This window comes from Nyctibius grandis, chromosome 11 (assembly GCF_013368605.1).
Source record: "Nyctibius grandis isolate bNycGra1 chromosome 11, bNycGra1.pri, whole genome shotgun sequence".
Classification (NCBI taxonomy): domain Eukaryota; kingdom Metazoa; phylum Chordata; class Aves; order Nyctibiiformes; family Nyctibiidae; genus Nyctibius; species Nyctibius grandis.
Window position 1 is genome coordinate 5,634,808 of NC_090668.1, and position 12,924 is coordinate 5,647,731.

Sequence of the window (12,924 nt, forward strand, 5' to 3'; positions counted from 1 at the left end):
CAAAGTTTATTTCACTGAAAGGGAGAAACTTTATTGCATCGCTCCCACCGCGGCCGGCAGGAGCGACGCGGCACCGAAACAAGCCCAAACGCGGGGTTCGGTCCCACGCTCCGCGCTGTCACCCCCGCGGAGATCCGCGCAGGGCCGGGCGTGAGGGCGCCGTGTCGGCTGCGGGAGCGCGGTACCGGGCTGAGGGGGGAGCGGTACCGGGCTGACGGGAGGAGAGCAGTACCGGGCTGAGGGGAGCGCGGTTCCCGCCCGCGGGGGGAGCGGTACCGGGCTGAGGGGAGGGCGGCGCGGCCCGCCCCGCCGCTCGCGCCTCGTGCCGCCCTTCCCCGCGGGCGGGGGCGCCGCGCAGGCGCAGTGGCGGGCGGGCGGGCGCGCGCTCACACCTGGCGCGGGGGGTCGGCCGGGCTGGCGGGGGTGCGCGCGCCGCCGTCTCCCCGGCAGCGGCGGGAGGAGGGGAGGGGGGAGGAGCGCGCGGGCGCATGCGCGCGCGGGGCGGGGGCGGGAGGGAGCCGAGGGGAGGAGCGCGCGGGGAGCGTCCCTCTGGCTCCGTGTGAGGGAGCGGCGGAGCCCGGCGCTGGGACCGGCCCGCGATGGAGTGAGCCCGGCCGCTCCCGCCCGCCCTCCTCGCTGGCCGCTCTCTCCGGGGCGGCTGCGCAAGCCCCGCCGCCGCCGCTCGGCTGAGGGCCGCCTCCTCGGGGTGCCGCAGCGGCGGACGAGCGGGGAGCGCGCCCCGGCCGGCAGGCAGGCAGGCAGGAGGAGCCCCCCCGGGGGAGGGGCTGGCGCTGGGTGCCCGGCTGCCGGGCGCGGGGAGCGGGAGCGATGGCGGCGGGGAGAGCCCGGCGGCTCCTCGGTTCTCTTTGGATCGCCTTTCTTCTCGGGCAGCCGGACCCGGTCGGCGCCGCCGCTCGGAGCGGCTCCCAGAGCCTCCTCACAGGTAAGGAGCCGGGCGAGACCGTGACAGCGGCGGCGGGAGCTGAGGGGGCGGCGGCGGGCCCCGAGGCGGGGGGCACGGCGGGGAGCGCTGAGGGGGCGCGCGGCGCGGCGGGCGGGTGGCCCCCGGGGGCTGCGGGAGCCGCCGGGGCGCGGGGGGGCCATGGGGCGGCCTCAGCGCGGCGGTGCCGGCGGCCCGAGGGAGGCGAGCGGCGGCTGCCCGCTCCTCGGCTGCCGGTGCCGCGGAAGGTCCGCTCCGCTCGTACGAGCGGGACGGTGCGCACACCAGCAGAGGCCACTGCACACCTCGGTAAGCGGGGCGGTCATCGCCGGCAGCGCCCGGCGCGGGGGGGGGGAACGAGAGGCACCTGAATCGCCTTTCTGCGGCGTTAATGCTTCAGCGAATCACCTGTGCGTCGTGCTCTGCCCGCCGTCTGCGGGCAGGAGCACACGTGAAACGAGTTAGGGGCGAGAACGGGCTCTGTCTGCGCTTGGGAGACCCGGCGAACCGTGCTGGAAGCGGCACGGACTCGTTACCGGGGAGGGGATGACAGACAACCTGTGGAGAGAGGGGAACTTGCCTGGAAACTGCCGCAATAGCCCAGAAACGAGGGGTCTGGCAGCGGTTCAGGCGCTGTAGTTCTCACACCTTTTACCATTGTTACCTTTAATGATCCATTATTGAATCCTGCTTCTTTATAGGCTACGAGAAACCGTAATCTCATCCAGATGAAGCACGCTGTGCGTACGGGAAGGCTTTCTAAAAAAGGTCCTTGCAAAAGACCCTTAATACTGTCGAAGGCTCCCTAGTTTTGCAGTAATCTGCTCGTTTTGCAGAACATTGGCTTTAAAAAGTAACTTTTTATTTTCTCCTTGTTAGCAACAAACTAGGAGAAAGCTTGAAAGAATACCTCGTCTTGAATGTTGAATGCTGGGTTTTTTTTCGAAATGCTCCCTTGTAGATTGAATCCTGATATTTTAAAAGAAAGCTCTGTGCAAGTGGAATTTGGAAAAAATCTGCTGGTGAAATGAGTGGTTTTTAGCAGCTTGGAAAAGTGAGAGTAGTTAAACTGGTATTAAATGGTGTAATTGTCCTGTTTCAAATCATATTAGGCAGTAACATCCGTGGTAGTTCGCATCTTAGATACTACTGCTGTAACCGTGTTTGCTGACGCCTGTTGACAGGGAATATATTTATTTATTCTCTTACACTGTACAAGCTTTGCAGATTCCAGGTCTTTTTTTTTTTTTTTCCTTTTGAAAAATATTATACTTGGACTCAAAGATCTTCAGAGTACGTGTCATAGATAAGTTACTTTTTTGATGTGTAAAATCTTACCACGTGACGATTCTTTTTCAGTATTTACTGCTCCACTGACAGCTCACTGTAGTTACAGTCATCTTGGTTGCTATTTGCTACTTGAAAAAATCCTTTGTGGTTTGAGGAAATCGGTTTGTTAGGTGAAGTTTTATCTGTTGAAGCCAAATATGTGAATTAAGTCAGCAAAGGGGGAGCCATGTGCTGAAACATGCAAAATAAAACCTTCATTGAAGCTGGCTGGTTATTGGAGTGGGAGTTTAGAAGTAACGGCGCGGAAAATCTTGGAAGTTCTGGGGAGCCCCGACTCTCTCCTTTTTCGTGGGAGGTGCTTTTATGCCGTATTGGTGTGTACTGTCCTGTTTCATCCCTGGTAAGGACCAGAAGCCGGGCTTTCCCTAGCCCTGAGGGTGTTTGTCCCAGTTGTTTACAGGGAGTGAGCACCTGAAGAGGGAGAGGTTTGCGTTGTCTCAGTGAAGATGAGATACTTCATGCATAGTGGATGAGCTTCATCTTAATTCACGCTATTTTCCGCCTGATTATTGCTATTTTTTTCTCAAATAGAGGATGTTCCACATTCTTTCATATTTGGCAGGTGGGAGAGGGACATTGAAGTCCCTCTGTGCTTGAAGGAGAGGGAATTGGGTCACGCATGAAAGCGCTCCCCTTGGTGTTTGATGCAAGGGTGATGGTGCTGTCTTCTGTCCCGTGTTCTGCGTGAAGCCCGATCTGTTTGGTGTGCTCAAAGAGTCTCATTAGGTTGGTGTGAAGGGCTGCAGAGGCAAAGAAACACCTAATTTTCTACGTCCAGGTGGAGGTTTAGCTGCGAGACTTGCTGCTCTGCTTATCAAGACTGAAGTTCTTCTTGCTAGTCCAGAATAGTAGGTTTTTAATGAAAAAAAAGAAAAAGCTGGTCTTTTGGTGTTGATAAAAATGACATAAATGAGCAGAAGTTACAGATTTGGAAGCCCCTGTTCTTTGTATGTAGCTGTGTATGTTTGAGTGGCGTTTGAGCCCATCTATAAATAGCCAGCCATTGCTCTCCGAAGAAGAAAAGAGTGTAGCTGAATTACTTTAGGAAAAAACTGTATAACTTCATTTATTTGTGTGTTTGTAAACATTAGCGTGTCTCCTAGTCTATGTGGTCGCTTTGCAAATAAGGGAAAATGAGCTACTGATTTTAGAATTAGGACAATATTTCGCTTAGCTAAGGGAATAAAACCAGAAAAGTCAGTAGTAAGGAACAAGCCTCAAATGAAGCTAAATCCTGCCTCTTGTAACTGATTGAAACTGACTGGAGATGAACCTAAAAACTTTGATCTAGACAGGATTGCGTTATTAAGAATAAAATTGAAATTGGTGTCGCTTTTAATTTGTAATAGAGAAGCTGTGATAACCTACATACAGCATTAAGATTGCAACGTGGATTGTGCAGAAGCAGGAAATTTGTTCTGTCTCTCCCTGGTATTCTTGAAGTCCTCGGAATCAATATGTATGATTTTGTTAAAGGATAAACTCGCAGTTTGGGAAGTTGGCAATGAAATGCAATGAGGAGTTGGTGGGCATGAGAGCTGCATGAGACTCCCAGAACTGAACGTGTTGGTTACAGATCATGGGTGCAGCACGTGCTGCTCTATAGGATGCTCCTTCTAGGGGGTGAGAGTGGTGTGTTGACAGCTAAAGAAGATGGGAGCGTAGATCATCTGGGTTCCTTCGAAACATAAGGCCATAATTTGTTTTCTGTGCACTTCTTGATTATTTCTAAATATATCATGAGTTAAAAATAGATTCAGGTCTCAGTTACATCCCAAGTCACTTAAGCACAGGTCTCCAGCTGATATTCCTACGTCATGTAGCTAATGGTATACGTCAGCCTCGTGTTCTGGGCGTTGCGTATGATCTGACAGAAGCGATTTGGTTGCTTATAGCTCCTGTGATGCGCGGAGACCAGCGCCACTGCTTATACACGTGTGTAAACAGGCAACAGGGAAAGGCTCTGTTCATACTGGAGCGTATTTCTTGCGAGGACAAACTGTTGTTCGAGTAATCTGAATCAAGATGCCTTTCCCTGGGGCTGTGGTGATGCGTTGTCGCTTGGTCTTGGCTAGAAGAGCCAAAGTCGCATGTGGCTTCTGCAGCCTGTGGTTTATTTGTTTTATTAGTCAGCCAAGAAAATGATTTGACTTGCTTATGAAGCTATCCTGATAAACTAATGTTTCAATTTTAAAATTGTAACATGTGAGTACACACCTGTGCCTAATAATTACCACAGTGAAAAACAGTGAACAAAAATTGTCTTTTTTTTTTTTAAAAAGAAACACTTGGCTTAGTTACCTCCTGCTAACTTATGAGTGCAATTTAAGTAAGGAAATTACATACGGTAGGTTTTTATATAAATAAGAATATTTGGTTATTCCTGATGATCAAATGTCCTTGTGATTTACAAGACATTAACCTTCAACTACAGATTTTCAGAGAAATCTGAAAACGATGGAGGCACCTAAGAAGAGGAGAGTGATAAGGGGTGAGCATGGCAATGGAGTGGGAGTTTAAGAAAACCACATAGAGAGCAATACGATATGCTGCTTAACCTTTACTTTCAAACTATAAAAACACGTGCAACATCAGCCTGAGTTTGATACAGAGTCTGAAAGCAAATTTTTGTACCATCACTAGTTTGGCATGGAAATAATTTTGTGTGTAAAAGGTATGCTCATATGTTTGTAGCTAACTTTTCTAAACATATTTTTATATATACAGGATTTTTAAAGTTTCACTTTGCGTTGTCTATGAGGAGGTATAACTGAAAGTCTTGCTAATAACTAATTAATGCTTGTTTCCCATCAGGAATCTGTCCTAGTGTCAGGATGTCAGAAGAAAGGGAGGCTTCACTTCTGTTTAACCTGTTTGGGGGGATTTCAGTGGCTGCAGTGTTAGAATTCAGCTGGCTGCAGGGCCAAGATTGCAGCTTCTCGTGCGTTCAGCTTCAGTGCTGGTGACAGAATAGGTTTGTTTACTTTCCTATGAATGTGAAGAACTGGGTGTTCAACCCCTGCAAAATCCCAGGTCTTCGTACAGCGTTTGGAAATGGCAGCTGAGGCAGGGATCTGGGTTTGCTCAGCCTGTGCGCTGCGTTCTGGGTGCAGAGATGCTGCCCCAGAGATTGAGAGGTGCTGCTTCAGGTTATGGTGCTGAAATAGATCTCTGTGCCTGGAAGAGTTAAATACAATGCTCTGAGACTATTGATCCTAAAAAAAAAAAAGGCAAAACAACTCTTAATAGAGAAAATGTCTCAGCACTGTGGAAACAGCACCCAATCAGTAAAATATGACTGTTATTGATTTAGTTCTCCAGTTAAATTGCCAAGATGAAAGTGGTAATCCTGATTAATTCCGTATAAATAGATAAGCACAATTTGTGTGTGGACATTGTTCTTAACAATCTGATTAAGAAGTAAATTACTACAAGGCAAAAGGAGTTAATTTTTTTACACTGTGACTGAACATTATCACTCCGCTCGTTACTTCTGGATGTTTTGGGATACTTGAAAGTGATTGGAGATGTTAGTAGGAAAAAAAATCCCAACCAAATCCCTAAAGGTGCTGTTCAGAAGGGGCTGTCCAACTCGGGAACCTCTTGGGTTGGAAATACATCAACTTGTGTGTTTTTTCTATGGCGTTTGCTGATTCTCACTGCCAGTCTCTGAACTTTACTGGCTTAGCTTTGGATTGCTGTAGTGGAATGACCAGGACTGAGTGTGGCATTTTTAGGAAGGTACTGGTAATTTGTGTTGTGACAATGTTTTATACTTTCCCATTCATCTTGCATGGTAGTTTTCATAGTTGTTCAGTAAGAGATCTTCTCTTGAGTTGATAAGTTGATCTAGAAACAGTGAATTGCACGTAAGATCTTTTTTTCTTCAAAAAGCGTCGTGTTCTGCATACCTTACTAGTGGATTTTCTTGACTGTGAAGTAGTTTGTGCAGCTGACTTGAATTTTTTCAGTGGTAACCAGTATCAGGTGCTCTGCTTATGTTGAATTTCTTAATTTTCTTAATTGAATATACAGCTGTCCTTTGTAGTTGTTAGGTAAGATTTTAATTAAGTTACCCATACAGGAGTGAATCTTACTGTGGCTTTGTTAATTTTTTTTACTATTGTCTTTAAAACCCCTAAACTGTATACTTGCTGTTCATTTTTTTTCATTTATCTACTCCAGAAGCTTAGAAAATGTGTTAGTTTTTGAAAGTAGCTGAGCTGCTTCTTACAGGTGCATCAGATGTTTTGGCCCTTCCCATCTCCTGGGGTGTTCTTGCTCGGTGGTGACGGGAGAGCCATCCTAAAGAAATCCCTTACCTGGGTTTGACTGCCACCGAAGGCCTGAACGTCTTTGCTGTCTTATTTAGGGTGATCAGTGATTCCTGTGGTTTTGTACTTCTACCTCCTGCTCCCTTAAAATTGCACTTCTCTCTCGTAGTTTTGTAATCACCTACATACTTTATATCCTTTCGGGTTGCAGTGGGGTTGTATTGCTGCTTGATCTACACCTATTTATGTATTTTTATCTTCCTCTTTGGCTTAGCAGTATGGACAAGTTCTGATTTTTTTTTTTTTTTTTTATTCTAGCTTTCTGCCCTTACATATATGCAGGCTCTTAATATTTTACCTTTGCTTTTTATTTGATGTCTTTTTTTACACGTCGTGAAGCTGTCAGGCTTTGTAATACTGTATCAGTAGCCAACACAGTTGTCTTGCATTATTATTATTATTCTACTTGGATAAATTTGTCTTGTTTGATGTGCTTTTAGCTTTTTTGACATGTATTTAATGTTGATGTCGACCTAGAGGTGAATAATGCAGTACTGCTAGTGTGTGTATGGTATTCTGTTAGTTCAAGGTTTGTACCAATATAGGTTTAACTGGTGTTTCTTGTCTATTTAAAATATTTAAGTTAGACTTTGTATCGTGTGGAAGAGATACTGTGCTTTTCTGCAGGCTTCCATCTATTTAGTGTTCTGCATGTGGTTTACAGCCAGGTAATAATGAGTGTTTTTCTAGAAAAGTTTTGCTTTATGTAGTGTTTTCTTTACTAAGATATTTTGAGCCATGGGAAAAAAATCTTAGTTTGTCTTCACATTTATGTGAATCTATGAATACATGTGATATTTTTGTGTCTATAACATAGGACTTCCCACTACATTGTCTCAGTGTAAAAGCTGGGGCCAGAATGGTTTGAGATACGTTGTTTTATCTTACTTTTGGTGGAAACACCTTTGTATTACTGATATTGCCAACAGCTGCTGCTGACCTGAGTGCTTCGGGGCAACTTCCAGCTTGTTTGCAGGGCAGTTTTTGGTGTAATGGCCCAGCAGCTCGCTTCCACTTGGGCTGAGGCGGAGTCAAGTCCTTCTGTATAAACTTCTTCTGTAATTAATGAACGTAAACGTCTCTTCTTAACACTGCTCTGTGGTTCGTGCGTTGAAACCTTATAATGTAACCGTAGCGAGAGGGGGAGAGCCGCAAATAGAGGCGTTGGGATATTCTTTCTAAAAGTAGCACAGGCTGCCAAAAGTCATTTAAGTTGCTAGACCTGTCATGCCTTTTAAAATCTCTTGAGTGCGTGTTGAGAAGCAGAGTAGAGCTTGCTCTCTGAATTTTAAAGGGGTGCTGTCACATTGGTTAAACAGTGAATAATTGCTTGAAACCAACGGCTGTTGCAGCGTTGTACATAGCAGAGAGGAAAGCTGGGTATTAACAAGAAGATGAAATATTTCCAAAAGGAATTTATAAAGCCAAATGTTCCTGTTTGAAAACAGGCAAGGAAGGAAATATGAAAGAAATGGAAAGAAAGGAAAACTGCATCCAGAAACGTTTTTTGACGTGGTGGGACACCGAAACAGTTTGTTGTGTACTCCCGTGCAGCTGGAACTGGCGTTTTCAGTGTCCAGCTGCCAGTGCTCACGCTGCAGAAAATCCAGTCGTTTTGTTATCGGTTTGTGCATCTTTTATTAGGAATGTGTCTGGGCAGATACGAAGTCGTTGCCAAATGTTAATCCTATTTTTGTGTGTTTAGTTTCAGCATTGCAAGCTGGCACTGCCATTAAGAGGAGGACCTGCACACGATGCCCTCCCATTTGCTTTCACAAGCATGTGTGGAGGATGTAGAGAGTTGGATGGGTTCCCTGATCGGCTGCGCCGTGTGCCTGCGTGGGTACTTGTGTTAGCAGAAGGGAGAGGGTGACATGAGCACATGGGAACAGTGGCACAGGAAAGGGAGACTGCTTTTATCTGGTGAGGGTAGGGATTGGCTTAGTATTTGAACATGAAAGCACTAGGAACAAAATATATCCCATGTCTTTTGTCACCATATTAATCTTTAATATTACGGTATATTATAGCTCATTGATTTCAGATCTATAGACTAAAACTTTGTCAGAAGATGTATGTTATTGGTTTTAAATGAATTTGTAAATAAAATGATTCATAGAAGTTAATCTTTGGGTTAGTAATGAATTCCCAGTTGAGCTTTAATTACTGTTTTGGTTTTGTTACTGTTTTTCCCACACTGAAATCTTGTTTGTTTGGCTGGTTCCTCAGTGGGAATAAAGCTACGAGTTTCATCTGAAAACACGTAGCCTTGAGGAAAAGAAATGTAAAACTACCAAAGAGGTTACACTTTCAGAAAAGGATAGTGGCCTGGTAATTCTTTGAATGCACTAGCTGCTTACTTGCTTAAAGTCCAGAGGAAACTCATTTAGCGATGATTACCTTGTGTAGCCTGTCATTTCAGGTGTCACTCTGAAGGTGTCATGTACCAGCGGCTGTGTTACAGCTTTGTGAGGCCAGGACTTTCAAAATCATCCCTGTACTAAAAATTGTGTAAGGAGAACACTGAATTGTAACCTGGCTGGGAGTGTAAGAAAGGCTTATAGATGTCGTACGATGTGACAGTGTGCTAGTGAAGATGCATGGAAAGCTTAGGTGGCAGCCAAACCAACTCCGAATGTGTGGAGACTTGCAGCCAATTTAACGGCAAAGAATGGCATTGCTGAGGTTTTCTCAGGGAAAAAAAACTAATGTTGAAATGAAGTGTCAGGGGTGTGCTGGTGCCAACCAGCGTAACGGTGCGGTGCACCTTGACTTGCCTAGACGCTGACGAAGGGACAGTCTCAGGGATTACATCTGAAATTACAGGAGTATATTCTTAGTCATTTGCAAGGGCAAATTTAAATACGTTTTATGGGACACGCTATTTTTATTAGCATTGAGAGCTATTAGAGAGTATACTGCAAATTTTGCGCGTGACAAGCTCTCCTTCATAATTTTCCCAGGTCGCTTCCTTTTCTAGAGTCTGACGTGGCTTGTCTTCTGTTTGAAGTGTAAAATAGCTTATTTATCCTCATCTTCACATGCAGTTGTTTGCTTATACCTAGCTCAGGTCTTTGGAGCCTGGATTTTAGGTTGTTTTTGAAAAATATCTAAATACTAAGAGGTCAGAAACGGCTGAGATATCTGCAGTGATTTGGTAACCATTTCTGCGTTGTGGTTTTATGTAACTTTTGTGACACGCCAATGAAGGAAAACACACGCAAACCATCGCTACAGGAAATGCAGCGTCATGTTGGAACTACTGAGGTTTTTTCAGTCGTGCTATTGAGTGTAAATCAGCATTCTTCACCTTTCAATTTGTTGTCTTTGAGTACAGACAAGTAGTATTCCTTACAGCTGATGTAAATATTGTAGGTATAGTCTAAAATAAGGAGGCAGAAGCTGCAGGGAAACACCACAGCATGTGAACAGAGGTTTTAATATTTTAAATTTGAGGTTTTTGGAGGGGAGAGGAGTCGATTTCTGAATGCGGAAGGAGGAGAAGTAATCAAATGCATCCAAAGCAGGATCTGATATATTCTGACGTCTAGGGTAGTGCTAGTTAAAGGCTTATTCTGGTTCAACTCGATTGGACTATCTTGTGCTCATGGTAACAGTATTATCAGCCCGAAATCTGAGGTGTTATTTTTTAAAGTAATGTTTTCCAGTTGTTTCTCTATTCGCTGTTGTTGCCAGCTTTTCATTTCATTGTGGAAATCAATCTAAAGAAAAAAAGCCAGCATTCACAGTAGCTGAAAGTGTCTGTCTGTACGAGATCTGATCTGTGCGTGCATTTTGATCTGTCCTGTTTTTTTTTTGTTCTCCCTGGAACTTACTCTGTAGGCACCTTCGGTCATGACTCTATAGCAGAGATTGAGCCCATGCTTTGGAGCTTCTTCTTTGCTTTCATGTTCATCATGCACAGGCTTTATTACTTAAGTATAACATTTTCAAGCCTGTCCTTTTTAATTTTAATAAATAAGCAAGGACTTCTAAGAAATAGATTTTTGCCTTTATTTTTTTATCTTATGTGATCGTAAAGAAACTTTTTTTCGTTCGGTCGTAAAGAAGATCGTAACGATAGTAAAGAAGGCTGTGAAGGGTTATCAACTGCTTGTTTCTTTTATGATTAGAGATTAATATATGGAGCTTAAATCTAGTATAGCTCCTATGATGTGAGTCACTATCATTTCTAAGGGCTTTTGGTTCTTGTGAGTGTATAGAGTGGAGGAGAGGGGGTGATGGTGTTGATTTAAAGAAAAAAAAAATGATAAATGGCCTTTATAGATCCAGCCTCACAGCTACTGGTGGTATCGGGTGCCCTGCTGAATTATTCCCAAATGCCAAGCTTGATTCACTGCTCTGTCTTGACTCCGATTCCCCAGGGATACAGAGCAGCTGGATTGAATTGGTAAACTGAACCTCCGATCGCAACACATCTCATGAACTACCTGTGTCGCTAGCGTCTCATTTCTAGTGGCTTGTGCAGTCTTGTTGTACGCCAGTTGTATTAAGAAGGGAGAGTGGATTGTAAGTAGAAGGGCTTTAGATGTTGGCCGAATGATACCTGGGTGTCACTGTAAAAGCAGATCCACACTTAATTCATTCTTCTACCTTTTATGATAATAACGGTTACATTTATGCAGTCTCTTATAGCAGTTTGAATCGGAAACATCCACGCTGGTTCTGTAATCGCTTATATACTCTTCCAAGGCTATAACACAGCCTTCAGTGGTGTCTGTGGAGAAGTAATTTCATGTGGAGGTGCCGTCTCCTAAATGTTTTTAGAATAAAAAGTATAATACTTGTTTTCAAGTCTTCTGATTCGCATGTGGGGGGAAAGATTGATTGAAGAAGGGAGCTGTAGTGTACTCTGCACGTGCATTACTGCTCACTGTTACCGAGGTGAAAATGAAAGCATGAGCTTGAATAGACCCGTTGGGCAAAAATCAACTGTTTTTTTAACAGTTTAAACCCCAAACCTGTAATTTTTGCAGTTTTAACTGATCTGCATTTTAGTATACCAATGAGCACATGCATGACTCAAAACCAAATTAAGATGGTGTAAATATTTGGCAAAAATAGCTCATAGTCTGAGTGTTCCTTTCCTTAGCAGGCTTTTGATCCAGGAAAAGAGTGACTGGGCAACTTTGCATTTACAAAACATTTTGCTTACCAGAAAACTTAAGTTCAGTAACGTGTATCACAAAGACATTACACGTTAATTATTTATGGTACGCTTTGGTGCCGGAGTTCTTGCTTTAATAAACTGTTCTGGGGAAGGTGGTTGCTGTTGCTTTTAGGTTAGCTCCTCCCACCCCCTCCCCTTTGTGTAAACTCTGTAGTGCATTTTCTCAGCGTTTGCCTCCCAAGTTACTACTAAGCTGTATTTCACAACTTGTTGATAAAATTACAAACGTGTTTCTGTGATCAGTGTCTAATTGCTGTGGCTTTGTCATCCCTGGGTCTACCTTTTTTTGTCTCTATAAAGATAGAACTGGACCTGATGTAATTTCTCTCCTTTACATATGTTTTTGCACTTGCAAACTTTGCTTTACAGAAAACGATCAATAGAAAATGTTTATCGTGGAAGTCTGTTTGAAACTGGTTGTGACATCTGGCATTGTTCCTTACCTTACTAGACTAAAAAAGAAATCTGGTGATCAGAACTATCACAGAAAATCTAATCTTATCAATAGAACAGTCATTTTAAATTAAGCTTGTACATTTTTGAGAAACTGTCCTGATAACTTGGAGGTATTTTTGAGCATGGCTGTAATATCATGTAAGACCTTTCTGAAATTTCTTCTTGATTTTTGATGTACAAAAATAAAGATTTTTAGACTGTACTTCTGGAATGTGGACATAGTTTGTGTCATCCACAAGGCTAGACTTAAATAACAATTAGGAAACTGTATGTAAGTCTTGTAGTTAAAATCCCTGTTAGACTTTTAATCAAAAATTCTCTGTGTGAATCCATTTGCTGATGGATTTTTCAACCCTGAAAAGACCCGAGGCTTCCTTTTGCATCCCCCCGCCTCACAGTGTCTGGGAAGTTGCCTGAGCTGGATAACATACACACAAATATAGGTGAGGGAGAAATACACAAACAACACAAGAAACATGGACAGAGCTGGATGTGGTCTGGGTGTCCAAGGGAAGCAGGGAGGTGGTGAGCTGAGCTATAAAGTGCCACAGACGCTTGTTAGGCAACAGCAGTGACATGCACGGTGTATCAGATGACGGCAGTAAAAGAGTTTGACAGATCTTTTAGTGTCTTCCCCTTCTCTGTGCAAATCC

The 12,924-nt window shown here is 44.3% G+C and overlaps 1 protein-coding gene across 6 annotated transcripts in view; it reads left to right on the forward strand.

Moving 5' to 3' along the window:
- Positions 1-731: 731 nt before the first annotated feature.
- The window catches only part of NEO1 (neogenin 1), a 197,787-nt gene continuing 185,594 nt past the window's right edge, over positions 732-12,924 (forward strand). For all 6 annotated transcript variants that reach the window (XM_068410464.1, XM_068410468.1, XM_068410465.1 and 3 more), the window contains exon 1: positions 732-943. In XM_068410464.1, coding sequence (XP_068266565.1) covers positions 829-943 — 115 coding nt within the window. In that variant the 5' untranslated portion in view covers positions 732-828. The remainder of the gene's footprint in view (positions 944-12,924) is intronic.